The sequence below is a fragment of the Trichoderma atroviride genome, chromosome 6 (assembly GCF_020647795.1).
Source record: "Trichoderma atroviride chromosome 6, complete sequence".
In the NCBI taxonomy this organism is placed as follows: domain Eukaryota; kingdom Fungi; phylum Ascomycota; class Sordariomycetes; order Hypocreales; family Hypocreaceae; genus Trichoderma; species Trichoderma atroviride.
This window is the reverse complement of record NC_089405.1, coordinates 683,386-700,082: the sequence shown is the minus strand read 5'-3', so window position 1 is coordinate 700,082 and position 16,697 is coordinate 683,386. Positions and strand designations below refer to the sequence as shown.

At 49.6% G+C, this 16,697-nt stretch overlaps 9 protein-coding genes across 10 annotated transcripts; 4 read left to right on the top strand and 5 right to left on the bottom strand.

Annotated features, from left to right (window-relative positions):
- Window positions 1-212: 212 nt before the first annotated feature.
- Window positions 213-4,265, bottom strand: TrAtP1_010851 (uncharacterized protein). Of its 2 annotated transcripts, none has more exons than XM_066114877.1 (3): window positions 4,045-4,265; window positions 542-3,983; window positions 213-484 (listed from the first exon to the last, which is right to left on the bottom strand). In XM_066114877.1, exon 2 carries the CDS (start codon window positions 3,563-3,565, stop codon window positions 1,979-1,981), a length of 1,587 nt encoding a protein of 528 aa, XP_065970974.1. In that variant the 5' UTR covers window positions 3,566-3,983; window positions 4,045-4,265; the 3' UTR covers window positions 213-484; window positions 542-1,978. The 2 variants fall into 2 exon arrangements, with proteins under 2 accessions (XP_065970974.1, XP_013947762.2); XM_014092287.2 differs by having other exon boundaries at window positions 213-3,778; window positions 3,828-3,983.
- TrAtP1_010852 (uncharacterized protein) lies at window positions 968-1,792 on the top strand (the record flags this gene model as incomplete). The annotated part of the gene is made up of 1 exon (XM_014092288.2): window positions 968-1,792. The coding sequence occupies one exon, from the start codon at window positions 968-970 to the stop codon at window positions 1,790-1,792; it is 825 nt and encodes a 274-aa protein (XP_013947763.1).
- A 48-nt stretch (window positions 4,266-4,313) lies between the features above and the next one.
- Window positions 4,314-6,932, top strand: TrAtP1_010849 (uncharacterized protein). Its single transcript, XM_066114876.1, has 5 exons — window positions 4,314-4,409; window positions 4,466-4,555; window positions 5,764-5,982; window positions 6,049-6,516; window positions 6,578-6,932. The coding sequence occupies exons 3-5, from the start codon at window positions 5,782-5,784 to the stop codon at window positions 6,698-6,700; spliced, it is 792 nt and encodes a 263-aa protein (XP_065970973.1). The 5' UTR covers window positions 4,314-4,409; window positions 4,466-4,555; window positions 5,764-5,781; the 3' UTR covers window positions 6,701-6,932.
- On the bottom strand, window positions 4,757-5,282 carry TrAtP1_010850 (uncharacterized protein; the record flags this gene model as incomplete). Its single annotated transcript, XM_014092286.2, has 2 exons — window positions 4,757-5,009; window positions 5,071-5,282. 2 exons carry the CDS (start codon window positions 5,280-5,282, stop codon window positions 4,757-4,759), a joined length of 465 nt encoding a protein of 154 aa, XP_013947761.2.
- Window positions 6,933-8,287: 1,355 nt separating the features above from the next.
- Window positions 8,288-10,187, top strand: TrAtP1_010848 (uncharacterized protein; the record flags this gene model as incomplete). Its single annotated transcript, XM_066114875.1, has 3 exons — window positions 8,288-8,328; window positions 8,403-9,617; window positions 9,788-10,187. The coding sequence occupies 3 exons, from the start codon at window positions 8,288-8,290 to the stop codon at window positions 10,185-10,187; spliced, it is 1,656 nt and encodes a 551-aa protein (XP_065970972.1).
- A 318-nt stretch (window positions 10,188-10,505) lies between these two features.
- TrAtP1_010847 (uncharacterized protein) lies at window positions 10,506-12,450 on the bottom strand. The gene is made up of 6 exons (XM_014092284.2): window positions 12,359-12,450; window positions 12,226-12,296; window positions 12,020-12,150; window positions 11,842-11,961; window positions 10,930-11,779; window positions 10,506-10,876 (listed from the first exon to the last, which is right to left on the bottom strand). The coding sequence occupies exons 1-6, from the start codon at window positions 12,378-12,380 to the stop codon at window positions 10,679-10,681; spliced, it is 1,392 nt and encodes a 463-aa protein (XP_013947759.2). The 5' UTR covers window positions 12,381-12,450; the 3' UTR covers window positions 10,506-10,678.
- Window positions 12,451-14,206: 1,756 nt separating this feature from the next.
- Window positions 14,207-14,809, top strand: TrAtP1_010846 (uncharacterized protein; the record flags this gene model as incomplete). The annotated part of the gene is made up of 2 exons (XM_066114874.1): window positions 14,207-14,389; window positions 14,453-14,809. 2 exons carry the CDS (start codon window positions 14,207-14,209, stop codon window positions 14,807-14,809), a joined length of 540 nt encoding a protein of 179 aa, XP_065970971.1.
- A 266-nt stretch (window positions 14,810-15,075) lies between these two features.
- On the bottom strand, window positions 15,076-15,600 carry TrAtP1_010845 (uncharacterized protein; the record flags this gene model as incomplete). Its single annotated transcript, XM_066114873.1, has 1 exon — window positions 15,076-15,600. One exon carries the CDS (start codon window positions 15,598-15,600, stop codon window positions 15,076-15,078), a length of 525 nt encoding a protein of 174 aa, XP_065970970.1.
- Window positions 15,601-15,705: 105 nt separating this feature from the next.
- TrAtP1_010844 (uncharacterized protein) lies at window positions 15,706-16,654 on the bottom strand (the record flags this gene model as incomplete). Its single annotated transcript, XM_014092283.2, has 3 exons — window positions 15,706-16,455; window positions 16,530-16,586; window positions 16,652-16,654. The coding sequence occupies 3 exons, from the start codon at window positions 16,652-16,654 to the stop codon at window positions 15,706-15,708; spliced, it is 810 nt and encodes a 269-aa protein (XP_013947758.2).
- Between the last annotated feature and the right edge of the window lie 43 nt (window positions 16,655-16,697).

Here is a 16,697-nt window from a genome sequence, read left to right as displayed (position 1 = left end):
AAGGTCTCAGACACTCTCTTGGGAAATTGATACATGTATACAAAAATAAAGAGACATTGTCTATTTGAATAACAGTCAAGGTCAAGACTACAAGGGCTGTGACCTCAGTGAAGTGAGTGCATGTATGTAGTTGTAAGGCTAGTCGCTTAGGCGATAAGAAAAGCAATACTACATCAATTTGATACTCTTTCTCTCCATTTCCCAGATGTACACGCTCATGGAGACATTTCCCATTTCCAAAGACTATTGCCAACCGGGCGGTACATTTTTGCTATTCAGACGGTATTCCCACCTTTCTAAGCCTAACTCTGCCAAGACCAAATGACAATCCAGATGTTGTTAAACAGACCACTTGGCAACAGTGAAGTGATCACTTCTCTTGCCGAAGTGAGTACTAGCACTTATAACACCCTAGTTCCACCAACATATATGACATCGAAGATAGTGTACAATGAGCTGGAAAGTGCAATTTAAAGCTAGGTACCTATGGTGATATTAGTAGGCGACCTCAATCAACCTAGGCAATCTTGAATGAACCAACCAACTGTGACTAAACCAGGCGGCTTCGTTCAGACTAGGTACTGTATTCCAGTAAGCCTAGGATCTGCCGAATTTGGCTAGAAAGGGATCACCAAGGTGGAAATGCCGCCCAAACAGCAAAAATGTACCGCCCGAATGCCCTCCATCAGCATCCAACAAGGTGGATCACCCGGCGGCGATGAGCGGCGACGCTAACGGTCCGTCGCCGCCGCTAAGACCAGAACGCCGATACAGTGTCCACTTATTGGAGGTATGAAGCAGCATCGAATGTATAGATTCCCGCAACTCAGTAAAAGTATATATAGACGAAGAGATCCGGTCAAGATGAAGCCGTTACTCTCATCAGCCACAGCACAGTCCTTCACATTACAAACACAATCACAGCAAAGTTTATCAAACATCAGCGTCTTAGCTCTCGCTCACCACCATGTCTGCTCTCAAGTACACCAATAAGCTCCAAGGCCGTCGCGTCCTCGTCGTCGGCGCCTCTTCCGGCGTGGGCTTCTGCGTTGCCGAGGCCGCTCTCGAGCACGGCGCCCAAGTCATCATCAGCAGCTCCAACCAGACCAAGTTGGACGGCGCCCTCGCCCGTCTCCAAGAGCACATCAAGGCGGCCAACCTCGGAGACGCCAGCAAGCTGGTATCAGCCAAGACCTGTGATCTTGCAAATGTCGAAACGCTTGAGGACAACATTGTTGAGCTCTTGGGGTTTGCCACAAAGGACGGAAAGCTCGACCACGTTGTCTACACGGCGGGAGATGCTCTCCGCAATTCCAAGCTGGCGGATGTAACGGTCAAGGACATCCACGCCACCTTCCAGGTCCGCAACACGAGCGCCATCATCCTCGCAAAACACTTGACCAAGTACATCAACTCAAGCGTCAAAAGCTCATTCACCCTGACCGGCGGAACAAACACCCACCGCCCACTTCCCGGCTGGGGCATCCTCGCCTCTGGCGGAGGCGCTGGCGAGGGTCTGGTGCGCGGGCTCGCCGTGGATATGAGGCCCGTGAGGTGCAACAGCGTCATGCTCGGCGCTACGCACACAGAGCTGTTTGGCATGTTTCCTCCAGACCAGCTCGAGCCGATGTTGAAAATGTTCAGAGACGACGCCATCACTGGCACTGTCGCGACGCCTGAGGAAGTTGCAGAGGCTTACATCTATTCTATGAAGGATTCGTTCGCCACTGGAGCGATTATTGAGACACATGGAGGTCGTCTTGTTGGTGACAGTAGGCCCTTTGGCATTTGATGTGATGAAGCCGCGAGAGAGAGGGGGCAGCATTGTGGGAAAGATATTTAGCGTTCCAGAATAGATCAAGTCGTATAACGAATAGATGTTGTTCCTAGTGTTTACCTCGCCATCTTTTCCCTATCATTCAAATTGAAGCCTTTTTCCAGTCCACTGCATAAAAGTCATTTCTCTGGCTTGCTTTTTTCAGCTCGGAATATCCAGCTTATAGTCATCAGGAATAGTCCCCCAGTTGTCGCACACTCCAACTAGACTTCGAGCGCCAGCAACCTTTGACTTTCGCGCAAATTCTGCCCCTTGATGCAGATAAAAATACATTCCTTTGCCGAATTTTTTACCCAGAGCGGGCCACTCTTCCTTCATTCTTGCATACGTCGAAGCAATGACCTGCAAGTCTTCTCGCACCTTGGGATCGCGACCCATGGGCAGCTGGCCACCGTCTGCGCCTCCAGCTTCTCTTTGATGTTTCGAAGGGCAAAAGTATTCATTCATCAGGATTCTGCAGCTGGAAAAGAGCAGGCAGGGAATATGCGCATTGCTCACGAAATCAATGGACACGCGAGAAGCATCTCGAAGGGCAGCTATTGAGGCCCGAGCGGCCGCGACGCAGCGAGGCCAGTTGTTGGCCATTTCCGTTCCAGTATCGTCGAGGGATTCGCCTTCGTGAAGAGGTCTCTGATGTAAGAGGATAGTACAGGTGCTCAAGGCGATATTCAGCCAAAGGACCTGGGTAAATTCATCATAGCTGGCAAATGAAAGCTCTGTGGCAGAGCGCGGAAGCATCAGGCGAACCTCAATGAGATGGTTGCAAAGCGACTCTATTCGCTCTATGCGCTCTTCTTCATCGTCGGCAGCGTCAAGCGCTTCGCTAATGCGGCCTATTAAGGTATACACCAAAATGATGTATTGCAGCTGATTTGCGACACCATGCAAGCTGTTATCTCGAATTGTTGAGATCAGTTTACTTAGGTTGTGGCTGAAGCGACTAGAATGCCTTGAAACAGGTTCATTGGCACTTTGAAAGTCATGCTCTGACATTGGAAGCTCAATCGTCATCCTCCGGTCGTCTATTGCATGCATCAGCCCGATCGGAAAACACATGGCTCGATCCATAATGAAGAGCATCCACGAGGTTCTTATAATCTCCTCTCTCTCTATCCACGTTGCTTTTTCTTGGGTGCCTAACGATTCCACAATCATCTTTCTCAAGCTATCGCCATAGCTGTGGCCAATAGCAACAGTCTTTCTCCAAGCCTCGCCGAGAATGACTATACAAGGCGAATAATCCACCATTGCGAGTCCTAAATAGACGACCAGGACTGCGGCTTGCAAGGTTTGAAGAACATGTTGCGAAAGTTGGATATCCTTGGAGACCCGGCTCTTTGCCTCTTCGTACCAGATTCTCTGAGATTGTCGAATCCGTGAGTCAGGGTGGGCACTGGATGAAACAGCGATGATGGAGAAGAGTAAGACCGGCGGTACTCCCTGGATGCCTTGAGACTCAATAGCAGACATTAGGCTTTGTCGGTGAAATATGGGCATATAGAGATGGAACTTGGCAAAGAACAAGTCGATCAACTGCAGTATCTCTGGTAGCTCTGGTAGTTCTGGCGGTGACGTTAGAGGCGTAGGTACATGTGGCGTGTGTGAACCGATATTTTGAAGTTTAGCGAGGTTCACGTTAGCAGGGAAAGAATCTTGAACAGCAGCTCCCAGCAGCTCATTGTTGGACATTATCCACTCGTGAGAATCCTCAAACTGTGGCCCAGCCATACAAGATGGGATAGTCTCATGGGCCTCTAAGCCTAGTAACGCGTCGATTTCGTCCACCGGCCATGAATTCCAGTCCCGGATCGTGGGGTTTATGGCGATTCCTCCATTTACATGACCGGAAACTCGATCACGACCAAGATTCCGCCTGTCGCTTCTTTCATAATAGCAGAGCTGCCCTCTTACGGTGCATGATGAGCACGACGGTCGATTACCCTGTGACGTATTAGGTAAGCCAGCCAGCGACTTTATCTGTTCCTCTCACATCGCATTTCTTCTTTCTTGACCTGCACCCTTTGCACACATTCTGAGGCTTCGCGGGAGTAGACATTTTGTGTCTGGCCTATAAGATGTCGATTTCAAAGGTCAAAGACCAGTTGAAGCGTCAGCAGCTTTACCCCAAGGGATGGATCACGTAATGCTGCAGCCCGGATCATTTAGCTCCTAACTCCGTCTGGTAAAAGGACAAAGCATGGCCTTACAAACATGATTCTATCTCATGTGAATAAGCAAATATTTGCCGCTTGTTTCGCAAAGAATTGATAATTCTGCGTGTGTATACATAGCAGATTAGTACCATTATGGATAAAACGACATTCTTGGCAATGATGGACTTCACCTGTAAAGATGCACGATAACGCCAGTGTCAGCGCTTTTTGGGTAAAGGAGTTCGGACATTCAACTGGTCCGACCCCGGCTCTTGGTCTCTTTTGAGCTTTGGCTTGGCGCAATTGCCGTCATCACGTCTTCAGCATTCAAGATAATTCAAGATAATTCACGTTTATTCTTTGCTATAGCTGAGCCTATAAGCGCTTCAAATTCGACGTAAATTCAATTCTCTTTGCCTGTTAGTGCTCCAGTACCCTTGCTAAATTGAAGTGTGTCCTAATACCCGTTCTACAGCCACGTTGCCGGGTCCGTCCGTGTATGCCTGTACTCCAGATTGCTGCCATAATTTCCCATCGCTAAATAAAAGATTCCTTCGCGTATTAGGTAAGATGATTCGCTTTCAAATTCTTGTCCTCTAGATCCCGAGTTTCCAGGGGTGTCATGATGTCTTCACCCCAGCTGTCCATCAAGGTGCAAGTGCCCGCCTTGCACGACTCGCTTTCGCGATATCGCCATCAGAACCTTGATGGCTCAGACATGATATTTTGTCTGCTATTGGCAGAATGATTTGTCATGGTGCATCGTCTACAAGCATGGCTGTGCCCTGCTGAGGAAATTGAATCCCACGATGCCCTCGGCCACCAGCCGGCTGGGGACAGAGCGAGAGTAAAGCGACACTCGCCGGCCGATGATTCCATCGTTTCCGACTTCTAGTGAAAGCGGCTTATCGAGAGGAAGCTCGACAAACGACTTGTTGCATGAGGTTGGCGCCGCAGGGAATCGGAACTGCTGGAAGGTGCCGCACTCCTCTGGTTTTCTTGACAAATCTCCGCTAGAACTATGTCTCAATGTTAGCTACGCGGGATTCATCTGTGGGGGGGATTGAAGCCATCACGCACTGGATGACAATATGAAGATCTGAGAATATGCTGGAATCATATTCAGCATCCGGCGTCAATCTCGCATGTGTCGCTTCGTTGCTCTCCGGGTGGCCGGGAGTGTGAAAAGCGAGATCCGCGCAGATGGACCGCAGCCGATCGGCATCGATTGGTGAGCTGAGGGCAGCAAGTGCGCCGCCACGAGGCTTGCTGGTGAATTCCGGTCCGCACATGGTGATTTTTGTGAGTATTGCGATGAAGAAGGTGATACAGTGTGATGGGTACTGTCTTTTCCTTTCGATGGTGGCTAGGAGAAGAAGAGTTGATGGAGAAGAGAGGTAAAGAGGTGACTGCGCTGTTGTTTGTTGTTTGTTGTTTGTTCTGTCTAGTGGCCTTGTTCAAATTCTACAGCCGACTTTATATACTCCAGCGCCGGCCCTGTTCAAATGACATGAGAGGCTCTGAGCGTGTTTGGCAGTGCTGAGCGTGTTTCATCGCCGCTGCGTGTCATTGAGTCGTGGCCGCGGCACTACCTGAAACGGCCCAATCACAGCGCTGCAAAAGTCGCCCCCTTTCCCCATGCGGCAACCTCAGGTGAGCAAGTTTGAGAGGGAATGCTCACGAGCAGCAGAACCTTGATGGCGAGCCGCCTGCGAAACTGCCGATTTAGTGCAATCATCACCTGCAGTTCACTTGTTGATCACGGCGTTCTAGGCTCCAGTTAAAATAGCCATGGCGCGGCTCATTCTTCTGACGCTCTCCCTGCTGCCCCTGGCCTGTCATTCTTCATCCCAGGACCCCTCGAAGCCGGAATTCGCCAGCATCGAGATCAACACCGCTTACGGCTCTGAATCACCGCTCGGCCAAGCATCATTCGAAGCCACCATGTCTGTTGGCACCTTTTCACTGCCGGCGCTGCCATACGCCTATGATGTGAGTGCCCCCCCCTGGCTCATCAAGTTCCGCATCAGCTAATCATTTCCATCCATCGATCCAAAGGCCCTCGAGCCCAGCATCTCTGCACAGATCATGGAGCTTCACCACAGCAAGCATCACCAGGCCTATGTCACCAACCTGAACAGTGCTCTCAAGACCTATGCCACCGCCATTGCTGCCAACGACGTGCCTTCGCAGATTGCCCTGCAGGCCGCCATCAAGTTCAACGGCGGCGGCCACATCAACCACTCTCTGTTTTGGGAGAACCTGTCGCCCTCCTCGTCTCCGGATGCGGATTCTGCCAGCGCCCCTGCTCTGGCTGCCGAGATTGCCAAGACCTGGGGCAGCTTTGAGAAGTTCCAAGAGGCCATGGTGAAGGCTCTCTTGGGCATTCAGGGAAGTGGCTGGGGCTGGCTGGTCAAGGATGGCAATGCGCTGCGGATCGTCACTACAAAGGACCAAGATCCCGTGGTTGGCGGGGAGGTTCCCATCTTTGGCATCGACATGTGGGAGCATGCATACTACTTGCAGGTGAGTCGCTTCTTCTCCAGTGTCTTGGTAAAAGTTATTCCTCAGCTCACTCTATGTTTAGTACCTTAATGGCAAGGCTGCATACGTCGAGAATATCTGGAAGGTCATCAACTGGAAGACTGCTGAGCAGCGCTTCAAGGGGGACCGGGATGACGCTTTCAAGATCCTCAAGGCTTCGTTGTAGAAACGATATGAATGAGTAACTAGAATGAATCATGACACACACATAGGGTACAGGCCCTTGGGGGGATATCTGAGCAGACTATCACTATTAGTGCAGTCGCTTCCGCTTATGCATGTGTAACGAGAGCATGTCGTGTCCTTTTCTTTAAGCTATGCTGTATGATGGCGGATGGTGTACGCCGAGGTATGACTAAAATGAAATATCATGAGTTTGTGCCTCATTTCGCTACTTGATCGAATCTGAGATACTAAACCACACCTCCCTTCCCTTAGATACATGTGCATACAGTTGTCTCTTCAGCTGGAATTCTCACCACTGTACCCAGAACAAGTGGCACCATTACGACCATGGCTTGAGCCGTGCCATAGTATGACGAATCTGAACCGGGTGTTGCTTCACTGCGCCACAAAGGCATTTGCAAATTTGTCTGAGACCCCCCCATGTGTCTACCCGCCTCCAGCCATCTCTGTTTACGGGAGGGGTCGTATTTTGTGCTACCGAGATAATATTCGGTTTTCATCGTATAGCTTTTCTTGGCAGACGGGTAAGATATTCAGCCATGTTATATCTATTGAGGCTGCTGGTCGTGGGGGCGGTATCAAAGAGTACATGTAACGGGGGGAATAATGTCCTATACAGAGATGTAAGCCGTGGTTTAATACAGTAGAACAATTCATGCTGCTCATTCAAATGACCCATTCTTTCTTAGACCATGTGTTCGTCAGAAACGGAGTAAAAATCTTCGAGGGTTGAGTTACCAAATCATGCAGGTACCCTGATTAAGGATACATGTCCTAGGTAGCAACGAACGGAAACATGCATACACGTATCCTTCGCCAAGTTTCGCCATTGGCTGCCTGGGTCGTTCCCTTATGCTGTATGTCTACGCTCTTATGAACTAAATCCTACCATGGCTAGCAGACTGGATGTGATAAAAACAAGTGGTTGAAGACGTTTGTCGCACAACAAGATTTTTCTGCTCCACAGCCCAGCTGAAAATTGACTCAAATCCTGCTCACATATCCAACTGGATCGTGGCATTTCCGTGTTCCGAGTCAATATGTTGCGGAATGAAACAATAGCTTTGGATACACAGCAGCAGCGGAGTGTTCTACCATTTCAACAAAGATAAGAGTCGACCACTACAGCCATTTACTCACAATAAGACCGCTTACTAAATGTATCCAAAGGGAAGTTCTTTGAGTCGGCTCCATCCATATTATTGAACTTGAATGACGAAAAGGCTAGATCAATTGGGGTAACATGTAGCGGAAATTGAACTGAAGGAGCGGTACGATATCCGTCGGGGACGGGAACACGCAGCACGCGATACGGACTCTGACGGGAGGATCTTATCGTTCGTCATCTTGTGCCATGGTAAATTGGGAGGCCGTACGGGGTGGCTCTGTAGGCTTTTGGGTATAAAATGATGGAAAGAAGTCGGCATCTTTTGAAAGCAGAGATCTGGGTATAGCAGCAAAACACTTGCAGATCAAAGCATAGTCTCTCGTTAAAAAAGTCATTCATTGCCATTGCTCTCGTTGAATTTTGCTCAACTATCATCATTGCTTCTGAAACGCCATCAAGATGGTGAATAAAGCAATTGCCTTGTACCTGCTGGGAGTTGGGTAAGCTTACTACTGTTAAAAAGCTCTGATAGAAGACAATTTGGAGTTGAGGTAAACTAACATGAGAGTATCAGGGCCACTCTTGTCAGCGCGACAGAGAGCACCGTGACCGTCACGACGACCAAGACGGAGACAGTCACCGCCTGTGCTTCGTCCTGCTATTCAGTCTTGACTAGCTGCACCTCAACTGTGTCTTTGACTTCGTCCGCCTTGTCTACTATATCCACTGAGACCACGTCTACCGCTGCTACTTCCACTCAGAGTTCCATCTCTGGAACAAGCTCTTCTCAGTCGACGTACTCTGTCCCATCGACATCTTTGAGCACGTATCAAACCAATACAGCGACAGCATCAACTGAAATTTCCCAGTCTACCACTTCTACCGCTTCTGTGGTTACTGATAGTCTCGTCTCGAGTCAGCACCCCAGCACTTCCACCAGTTCTGGCACCGCTTCAACCCCAACAGAGACCCATGCATCCACGGAAAGCGTTGTTTCTTCATCTGCAGCCACTACATCCACCACTTCCAGTGCAGAGTCCAGTACCTCTACCCTTTCCATTACAAAGTCATGCTCTCACCCCTATGGCTGTGAATCTCCCACCAGCACCGGGAGCACAGAGTCATCTGCCCTTGCTGGCACCGCATCATCTACTTTGCCATATTCCACTTCTGCTTCTTCCTCTTCTACGACTTCACCTTCTGGTCGAGAGACCACTTTCGTATTCCCAACTACAACCCAGGAGCGAGCTCCTCCGGAATCGTCCGAGAGCACGACAGAGACCACATTAGAGTCGACCCTTACTCAGACTGTAACTTTTACGAAAAGCTCACAGTCTCAAGTCTCGAGCCAGACCTCGACCAAGACTTCTGCAGAAACATCTTCCAGGTCTACAGTGACAGTTTACAGTACTGAATCTGCTACAAGCGCTTCGGCCACTTCCACTGCAGAGACTACATCTCCATCTCTTACGGAGACTATTGTTACATCCTCTACCGAAACTGGCTCCAAGACCTCCACAGATACTCCTTCCAAGTCCTCTACAGAGAGTGGTTACTCCACAGGCTCCCTCACAAAATCCAGCACCACCCCCTCTACAGAATCTCCATCCACCTCTTCAGCAACGACCGCCACACAATCTTCACAAATCGCATCCACGACTCCATCAAACGCCTCCACCAAATACACCTCCACCCCATCTAAAACCCTCTCATCCTCATCCATCGCCACAGGCTCAACAGCTTCCTCCGCTTTAGCCGCAACTACCACGAAGAACAGCTACAGCTCCCTGTACACGCCCTGTTCGGAATCATCGCTGAGCCGTTCTCGCGTTTATACGCTCACCAATTCTTCTACTTTTGCAACAAGCTCTTACCCGAGCACTGGAACGGGTTATTCCACCACTCGACCGAAAACGTCGAGCACTAGCTCCTCTTCAGCTCAAAGCTCGATTGTTACAGTCGAGTCTACTACTGTGCCGGTTACTGCTTCGACTTTGACGAGCAGCACGTACTATTCTGTTCCATCTGGTCAGGCATCCTCTTCTTCATCATCAACTTCTTCCTCTTCTTTGTCTTCATCGATTCCTTCCTCCTCTTCTTCTGTATATTCATCTGCTTCTCCACTTTCATCAACAACCCCAACTGCTTCAACTTCATCAACCTCCACCTCCATATCATACGCATCCTCCGCCAACGCCGCCACGCAGCCCGCAACCACCTCTTCATCTTCCACCGCCACAACTTTCTACACCACCACAAGCAAGTCAACTTCAGCAACAGCCACTACAAGTACGTCTGCAGCTTCAACTTCCTCGTCTGCTCCTTCCACTCCGCCATCCTACGGCCCGCCGTCTTATGATCTCCCGTCGTATGGACCACCGCCATCGTACGGTGTTAGAGGCCGTAGGGTATGGTAAGTGATGGAGTGGCAAGGGAAGAATGGAATAATAAAAAAATGGAAGGAAGAGAGTGGGGGAAAACAATTGGGAAGCATACGAGATGATGGAAATGTTCTTTTCTTTTCTATAGGCTTGAGAAAAAGTTTCACGGTTATTATAATGGTAGAAAATAGGCTCATTCAATATTTCGTAGTGTAGTTAGTAATGATATGTATTCATTTCTTTGAACTCACAAGAATACTTTGCATTGATTCTCTTGAAAGACAATCTCACATATTAGATGAAAAGAAAAGCAGAAACTCTATAACATGTAACCCATCCTTGGCTCTAATAATTTCTAAAAAAAAGATCTATGAGTCCTCTTATCCTTATAATTTTATCCTTCCATATAAAAAACGCTTCAATTTCACATCGCTTTTATTTACCCTCAGACAAGCATACCACCGCCCACTTACCGTTCCAAGCCCATCTTCTGGCACCGGAATCGCCACCGCCCCCCCTCAGTGGCTCTCAGCTCTTCGTCTTTGCCAGCGGGAAGACCGACAACAACGTCAGCCTTGCATGTTCGCAGAGACATGACGTTGACGCCGGAGCCAGGGCCCATGGGACCAAGAGCCTCGGCGAATGGAGTGGTAGCATCCCACCAAGCCTGAAAAGAGTTAGCAATAGAAGAAGATCCTCTTCGTGAGTCAAGTCACTTACATCGCCAACCAGCTTTCGGTAGTTCAAATCTCCCTTGAATATGACGAGCTCAGCCTGCTTCAAATCCTCGTGCAGCTCGGGAGCTTCATGAGGCAACCGCCAGAAAGAACCGCCAGCAGTCCAGTATCTGTTGGGTCGGATAGCCAGCTGGCCCTCACCATGCAGAGTCGCCCAATCCTGAAAGACGTATAGCAAATCTTCAACCTCCTTGGGAGCCAGAGGCGCGGGTGTCTTTTCAGAGACCTTTTCTTCCTCAGTCGGGCTCTCAAAGAAGCCCTTGGGGTTGGCGAGGGCGCTGAGGAGGGCAGCAAAGTCTGTCGGAAGAACATCAGACACAAACCAAGGGATTGACTTGGGGCGAAGAACAACATGGGTGGCAAGGCCAGTGTTGAGAAGGTAGCCAGCCAGGACCAGGTCGACGTAGAGCTCGAAGCCGGCATTATCGAGGACAAAGTCTACACGGCGCTCCTTCTTGCCTTCTGCCTGGGCCTTCTTGAGTAAAGCGAAGGCTTCGGGGAGGTTGTTGACGAGGATATTCTGTTCGGCGGCCTTTCTAGCCTCGCTGCCCTGCAGCTTCTGAATGTCCTCGTAGGTCATGTTGGTAAGCAGCGACAGGTCAGTCGCATTACCCCACAGGCAGACCTCGCACATCTCGGTGAACAGAATCTTTTCAGTCTCGGGGTCATGTGTAATGTCCTTATCAGCGCGGATCTTCTTGATGATGTCTGCGTATCGGGCGGCAAGCTCTACGACAGCGTTACGAGAGGTTCGGAAAGTATCAGTCTTCTGGCGGGCAAAGAGATCGTAGCTCTTCCAGTGGTTGGTCAGGGTGAAGAAGGTGTTGAGGCGTCTAAAGATGGAATCAGCGTTCAATATTCAGAGTACGAATGATCCATTGGATTTGTAGCGTACCGGTACATGTAACACTCGGCAAAGAGCCAGGGGACCTGGAACCAAGTGGGATTGCCCAGCTGCTCCAGCTCCTTGTTGTAGGCGGCGGTCTCGTCGGGGAATCCATCCTCAGGAATAGGTCTGTATGAGATTAGCTTCACATCAACTTGCGTAACCAACCAAGGACCAAAAACCATACGTCAGCTGGCGATCGTGCAGCATCTCGTACTTGAGGCTGCCGAGCTGCTCGATAATCTTCTTGCCCTCGGCCTGCTTCTCGGCATCATCTGTGCTAGAAATGGCCTTGAAGATGTCGTCGATGGCGCCAGTCTATAGAATAAGAGGTCATTAGAAGGAAATTCCAATCGAGATTCGAATCGCAGTCTGGAGAGAAGGAGGTCTCACAAGAATGACAGGCCATCGCATGCGAACGGATTCGCTAGCAAAGGACTTAGGGTCGCTGGTGACCGATTTCGCTGTCGCAAGTTAGCCGGCGCCTGATATATGGGCAAGAGCCAGCAATTAGGTGCTTTCATACGTGTCTTGGTATCGAACTCCATCTTGACGTGAGTGATGGCCGTGGTTTTGATTTGCGACTGCTATCTGGGGGAATGTCGAGACCAAATACTGCAGCGAACCGACTTTTGGAGGGGCTCAATAAGGCTTGGGAAAAGGCACAGCGGGATTGGCGGGGCACATGGCGGGGTTGCCTGGGTACCTTGAGAGCGCGCAAGACTTGGCGGCGCATACAAGTACATCGGCTGTAGGGGCGCAATCAATACTGCCGCCATAAGGGGCAATTCCGAGCTCGCGGATCCATACTGCGTCATACTGGAGGCACTGATACTGCAGCTTGCTAACTCGCTGAGGCGTGAGCTGTTTGTTGTCGCGCTTCTGTGGTGGATCGAGGCATTAATGATGGCGGATGAATTTGGACATGCAGTGTAGACATTGCCCTAGAGTCCCTGAATATCATAAGCATAACTGCGAAGTGTTGAAGCTGAGAAAAGTAGTCAGGCTATGAATGGTATTCTCAATACATACATGAAGTATATGCGTACATAGATATGTCAGAAGAGCGGCCAACTCCCATGCCAATCACGTCGTTGGATGATTGCACGAGCAAGCATTAATAAAGCTTGAAATTCGTTCAGTTCACTGATAGCCTTCTAACTCATAGAGGCGGTGAATGCGATTTCCACCGGCATGCCGTTTTCGTTGTCTGGGCATATACAGGGTAAGGTTTACCGATATGTGACATCTCACTTTCTGGAGGTCTGCACCTTTATTAAACATGTGAAGATGGATTCAACGAGCTTATATATATATATATATATATATATATACTTTTAATAGTGCATTTTAGAACTAAACAATACCAATAATGCCCGATCAAGTGGTGGTGTAATGCAAAAGGATGAATGTGCTCGGAGACGTTGGATCGCCAACAGTTGCGAGAAGCTTGCAAAATGGGGGGGGAATTATTGTTGCATCTCAAACGCTGCAGACTGTCAAGCAACCGCAGAATATTCGCAGAGCTTCGGTATGAACCATCAAAGTACCCAGGAAAAGACCAGAGAACAGCACTTGGGTACAAGTAAGCCAATCCACTGAACCACTTACAGCGTGGGAAATGGAGCTCAGGAGCACTTATGATTGTAAGTCGTACTGCCACTAGTCTAGTACCTGTACTGGGAATCAAACGCAAACACCAATATCTGCCGAAAAGAACAAAGCCATCAAAAAATGCACATCTCCCATCAAGAAATAGATCACTCCTTATCCGAGCGCTGGATAGGTATCCTTGCAAATACGCCTAGCAATATTACTCAAGTTGCAGATACATGCAACCACAGCACATTGCCATGCCAGCACCACCACAAAGCTCATCCCGCTTACCAGCTCCTTTGTATTTCCCATTAATTACACGTACACGTACTCCCTCCTTCAGCCAGCATGCCAAACACCTCCAGCCCACGTGGTCAAGCGTCACCCCATCCAGCAACCAGAAACAACACGCCATCCCAGCCCCCCTTTCTCAACATCTTCGCTCTCATATAACACATAATACGTCAACAGCAAGCAAAAAAGTTCAATTCGCCTTTCCTCCATCTCCATCTCCACCTCCGCATTTCCTTCTCCTGCAACCTGCAGCCGCAGCCGCTTTCCCTAGCCGCCCCCACTAATAGCCCGCCCATCAGATCTCATTTCTGCCCATCTCCAATTTCATCCCAACCTCTTGCATCATACCCTCGCCATAGACGCATCGCTATATATCCAACACGGCCAAATTTCAACATCCGACTTCACAAATTTCAAAGCAACCAAAAAAAAAAAAGAGCAAAACATCTAACATCTTCCCAAATCCAAATCCATGTCCACTACCATGGCGCTCACCAAAAACGGCAGCGATTCCAAAGCTGAAGACGCCCGCCAGACAGCTGCAAGTCTCCTGTCCAGCGCATCGTCCTATGCGCATCGCTCCCTCGACTCCCTCATCTCGCCCTCGTCTCGCCAACGCGCTTACGACACAACTGCCTCATTCGCCTCTGACCAACCGATACTCTTTGTATGTGCTCCTGTTTGACGAAAACTTGAATTTTTATTTATTTATTTTACTAACAAACTGCAGTCATTCATCGCCTTTCAAGCCCTCTTCTCGCTGCTCCCTATCCTACTTTTCATCTCATTCGCCCTTTCCACCTTCTTTCTCACCCTTTGTGTAGCTGTCATATTCACGCTCTTCTGGACTGGCGTTGCAAGTCTATTCTTGATTCCTACGCTATTCATCACGTCGGCCCTTGCGGTGCTGTGCTGGGGATCGTCGGTAGGGAGCTTTGTCGTTGCTAGATGGTTGTACCACCATGCGCCGGCGGGTGTTTTTCCTGATGGCAGCGGCACATCATCGCCAGGAACCGACGTCACGTCAGATGGAGCATGGAAAGACGTTCAAGTCAAGCAATTTGACGATGTCAAGAGTTTGGAGTAGTAGGCGGGAAAATATGAGTTTATCGTGCTTATGATGTATATTAATTGATATCCTGCGTAGTTTGGTCGTTGGCAGGTACACTATATGGCATAATTACTATTTTTGTGGTTGCTTTGTGATTTGGTTTCTGATTGCATTAACACGTAGTTCAAAGAAGTTGCCAATAGCCTCAACCACATCATGTTTCTATAAAAGATCCACGCTATAGGCACCTCTCGCTCCATAAAGCGCTGCTACCACTCACACCGCTGATACAGTCCCGCTTATTACAGATATAGACCCTCCGGCTCACCCTCCTGCTTGGTGCGCAATACCCGCTCTCGAGCAGACCTGAAATCCGCCATTTGAACGCGCATGCGCCGTTCACGCAGGGCCATCATACCAGCTTCTGAGCAGATGGCCTTGATGTCAGCGCCGGATAAATCGTCCTTTTGTGAAATAAACTCGTCCAGGTCGACATCGTCGTTTAGGTTCATCTTGGAGGTGTGTAGGGTGAAGATCTTGCGCTTCGTGTTCTGATCGGGATTCTCAAACAGAATCTTTCGGTCGATTCGACCAGGTCGGATCAAGGCAGGGTCCAGCGTGTCAATCTTGTTCGTCGCCATAATAACCTTGACGTCACCACGGTCGTCAAAACCGTCCAGCTGGTTGAGAAGCTCCAGCATTGTTCGCTGAACTTCACGCTCTCCTCCAGATGTAGAATCGTATCGCTTTGTGCCAATAGCATCAATTTCGTCGATAAATACGATTGAAGGTGCGTTTTCTCCAGCAACCTGGCTTTTTGTTAGCATGACATGCTAATGGATTGCGGGAATCAAAATATCAAGGCTTGACTAACCTGGAACAATTGTCGCACCAACCGGGGACCATCTCCCAGGTACTTCTGAATCAGCTCACTACCGACAATACGCAAGAACGTAGCAGATGTCTGGTTGGCAACAGCCTTGGCCAACAGCGTCTTTCCAGTACCCGGCGCGCCATATAGAATGACACCCTTGGGGGGGTTTGATGCCCATCTCCTCATACAGCTCGGGATGCAGTAGAGGTAACTCCACTGACTCTCGAACTTCTTGAATCTGCTGCTCCAGACCACCAATGTCGGCATAGGATTCGGTTGGCGCCTTGTCGAGTTTCATCACGCTGACAATGGGGTCGGCATCATCGGTCAGAACTCCAACAATGCTCACGCTTTTATGGTGCAAAAGGACGCTGGCACCGGGCTCGAGAAGGTCTTTGTCTACGAAGCTCATGATGCTGACATAGTACTCAGGACCAGTCGTGCTGCTCACAATGGCATGGTCGTCGTCAATGAGCTCTTCCAGCGTACCGACGCTCATGGGGCTTCCTCTCATGTCGTCCACCCGGCCACGTTCATCAGCTAGGCGGTCAGCATCGACATCGGGACCGGCCGTTTGTCCTTCCTTGGCAGCCTTGGCCTTTCGTAGTCGCTCTTGGTTCTCGACGTATTCTTCTTCGAGGAGCAGGTGATCGTGGATTCTCTGCATGCGAAGCAGTCGAAGCTTGCATCGGCTCGTGGGGTACACTGCTGGAAGCTTGGCAGCAGCGCTGCTACCGCCAGCCTTTCTCTTCTTGCGGCCTACTCGGGTTGTTGGCCTTGGCGGGGGTTCGTACTTGGGCTTGTCCTTCTGCACAGGGTTTTAGTATTCGCCTTCTATCGTCTTTCTCCATCAATTTCAAACAGAGAAAAGGGATTCTATACCTTCTTGTCTTTCTCATTCCTTCCCCCTTCACCTCCCATACCAGATGGTCCTTGACCCTGGAACAACAAATGTCAGCACAATGCAAAGGCAGAAAGGTCATGGATGACGCAATAGAGCTCACCATTATGACGAATCAAGCTCTGGAGAGCTATTCTTTGAGGGCTTCT

What these genes read in the sequence shown, in the direction of transcription:
- TrAtP1_010851 (XM_014092287.2), bottom strand. Translation starts at nt 3,893, where the DNA reads ATGTCTACTCCCGCGAAGCCTCAGAATGTGTGCAAAGGGTGCAGGTCA. An exon ending in CAAGAAAGAAGAAATGCGAT is followed by an intron (nt 3,779 to 3,827) that starts GTGAGAGGAACA and finishes AATACGTCACAG; the next exon opens with GGTAATCGACCGTCGTGCTC.
- TrAtP1_010847 (XM_014092284.2), bottom strand. Translation starts at nt 12,380, where the DNA reads ATGGAGTTCGATACCAAGACAC. An exon ending in CTGCACGATCGCCAGCTGAC is followed by an intron (nt 11,962 to 12,019) that starts GTATGGTTTTTG and finishes AATCTCATACAG; the next exon opens with ACCTATTCCTGAGGATGGAT. An exon ending in GCCGAGTGTTACATGTACCG is followed by an intron (nt 11,780 to 11,841) that starts GTACGCTACAAA and finishes TTCCATCTTTAG; the next exon opens with ACGCCTCAACACCTTCTTCA.
- TrAtP1_010849 (XM_066114876.1), top strand. Translation starts at nt 5,782, where the DNA reads ATGGCGCGGCTCATTCTTCTGACGCTCTCCCTGCTGCCCCTGGCCTGT. An exon ending in CGCTGCCATACGCCTATGAT is followed by an intron (nt 5,983 to 6,048) that starts GTGAGTGCCCCC and finishes ATCGATCCAAAG; the next exon opens with GCCCTCGAGCCCAGCATCTC. An exon ending in AGCATGCATACTACTTGCAG is followed by an intron (nt 6,517 to 6,577) that starts GTGAGTCGCTTC and finishes CTCTATGTTTAG; the next exon opens with TACCTTAATGGCAAGGCTGC.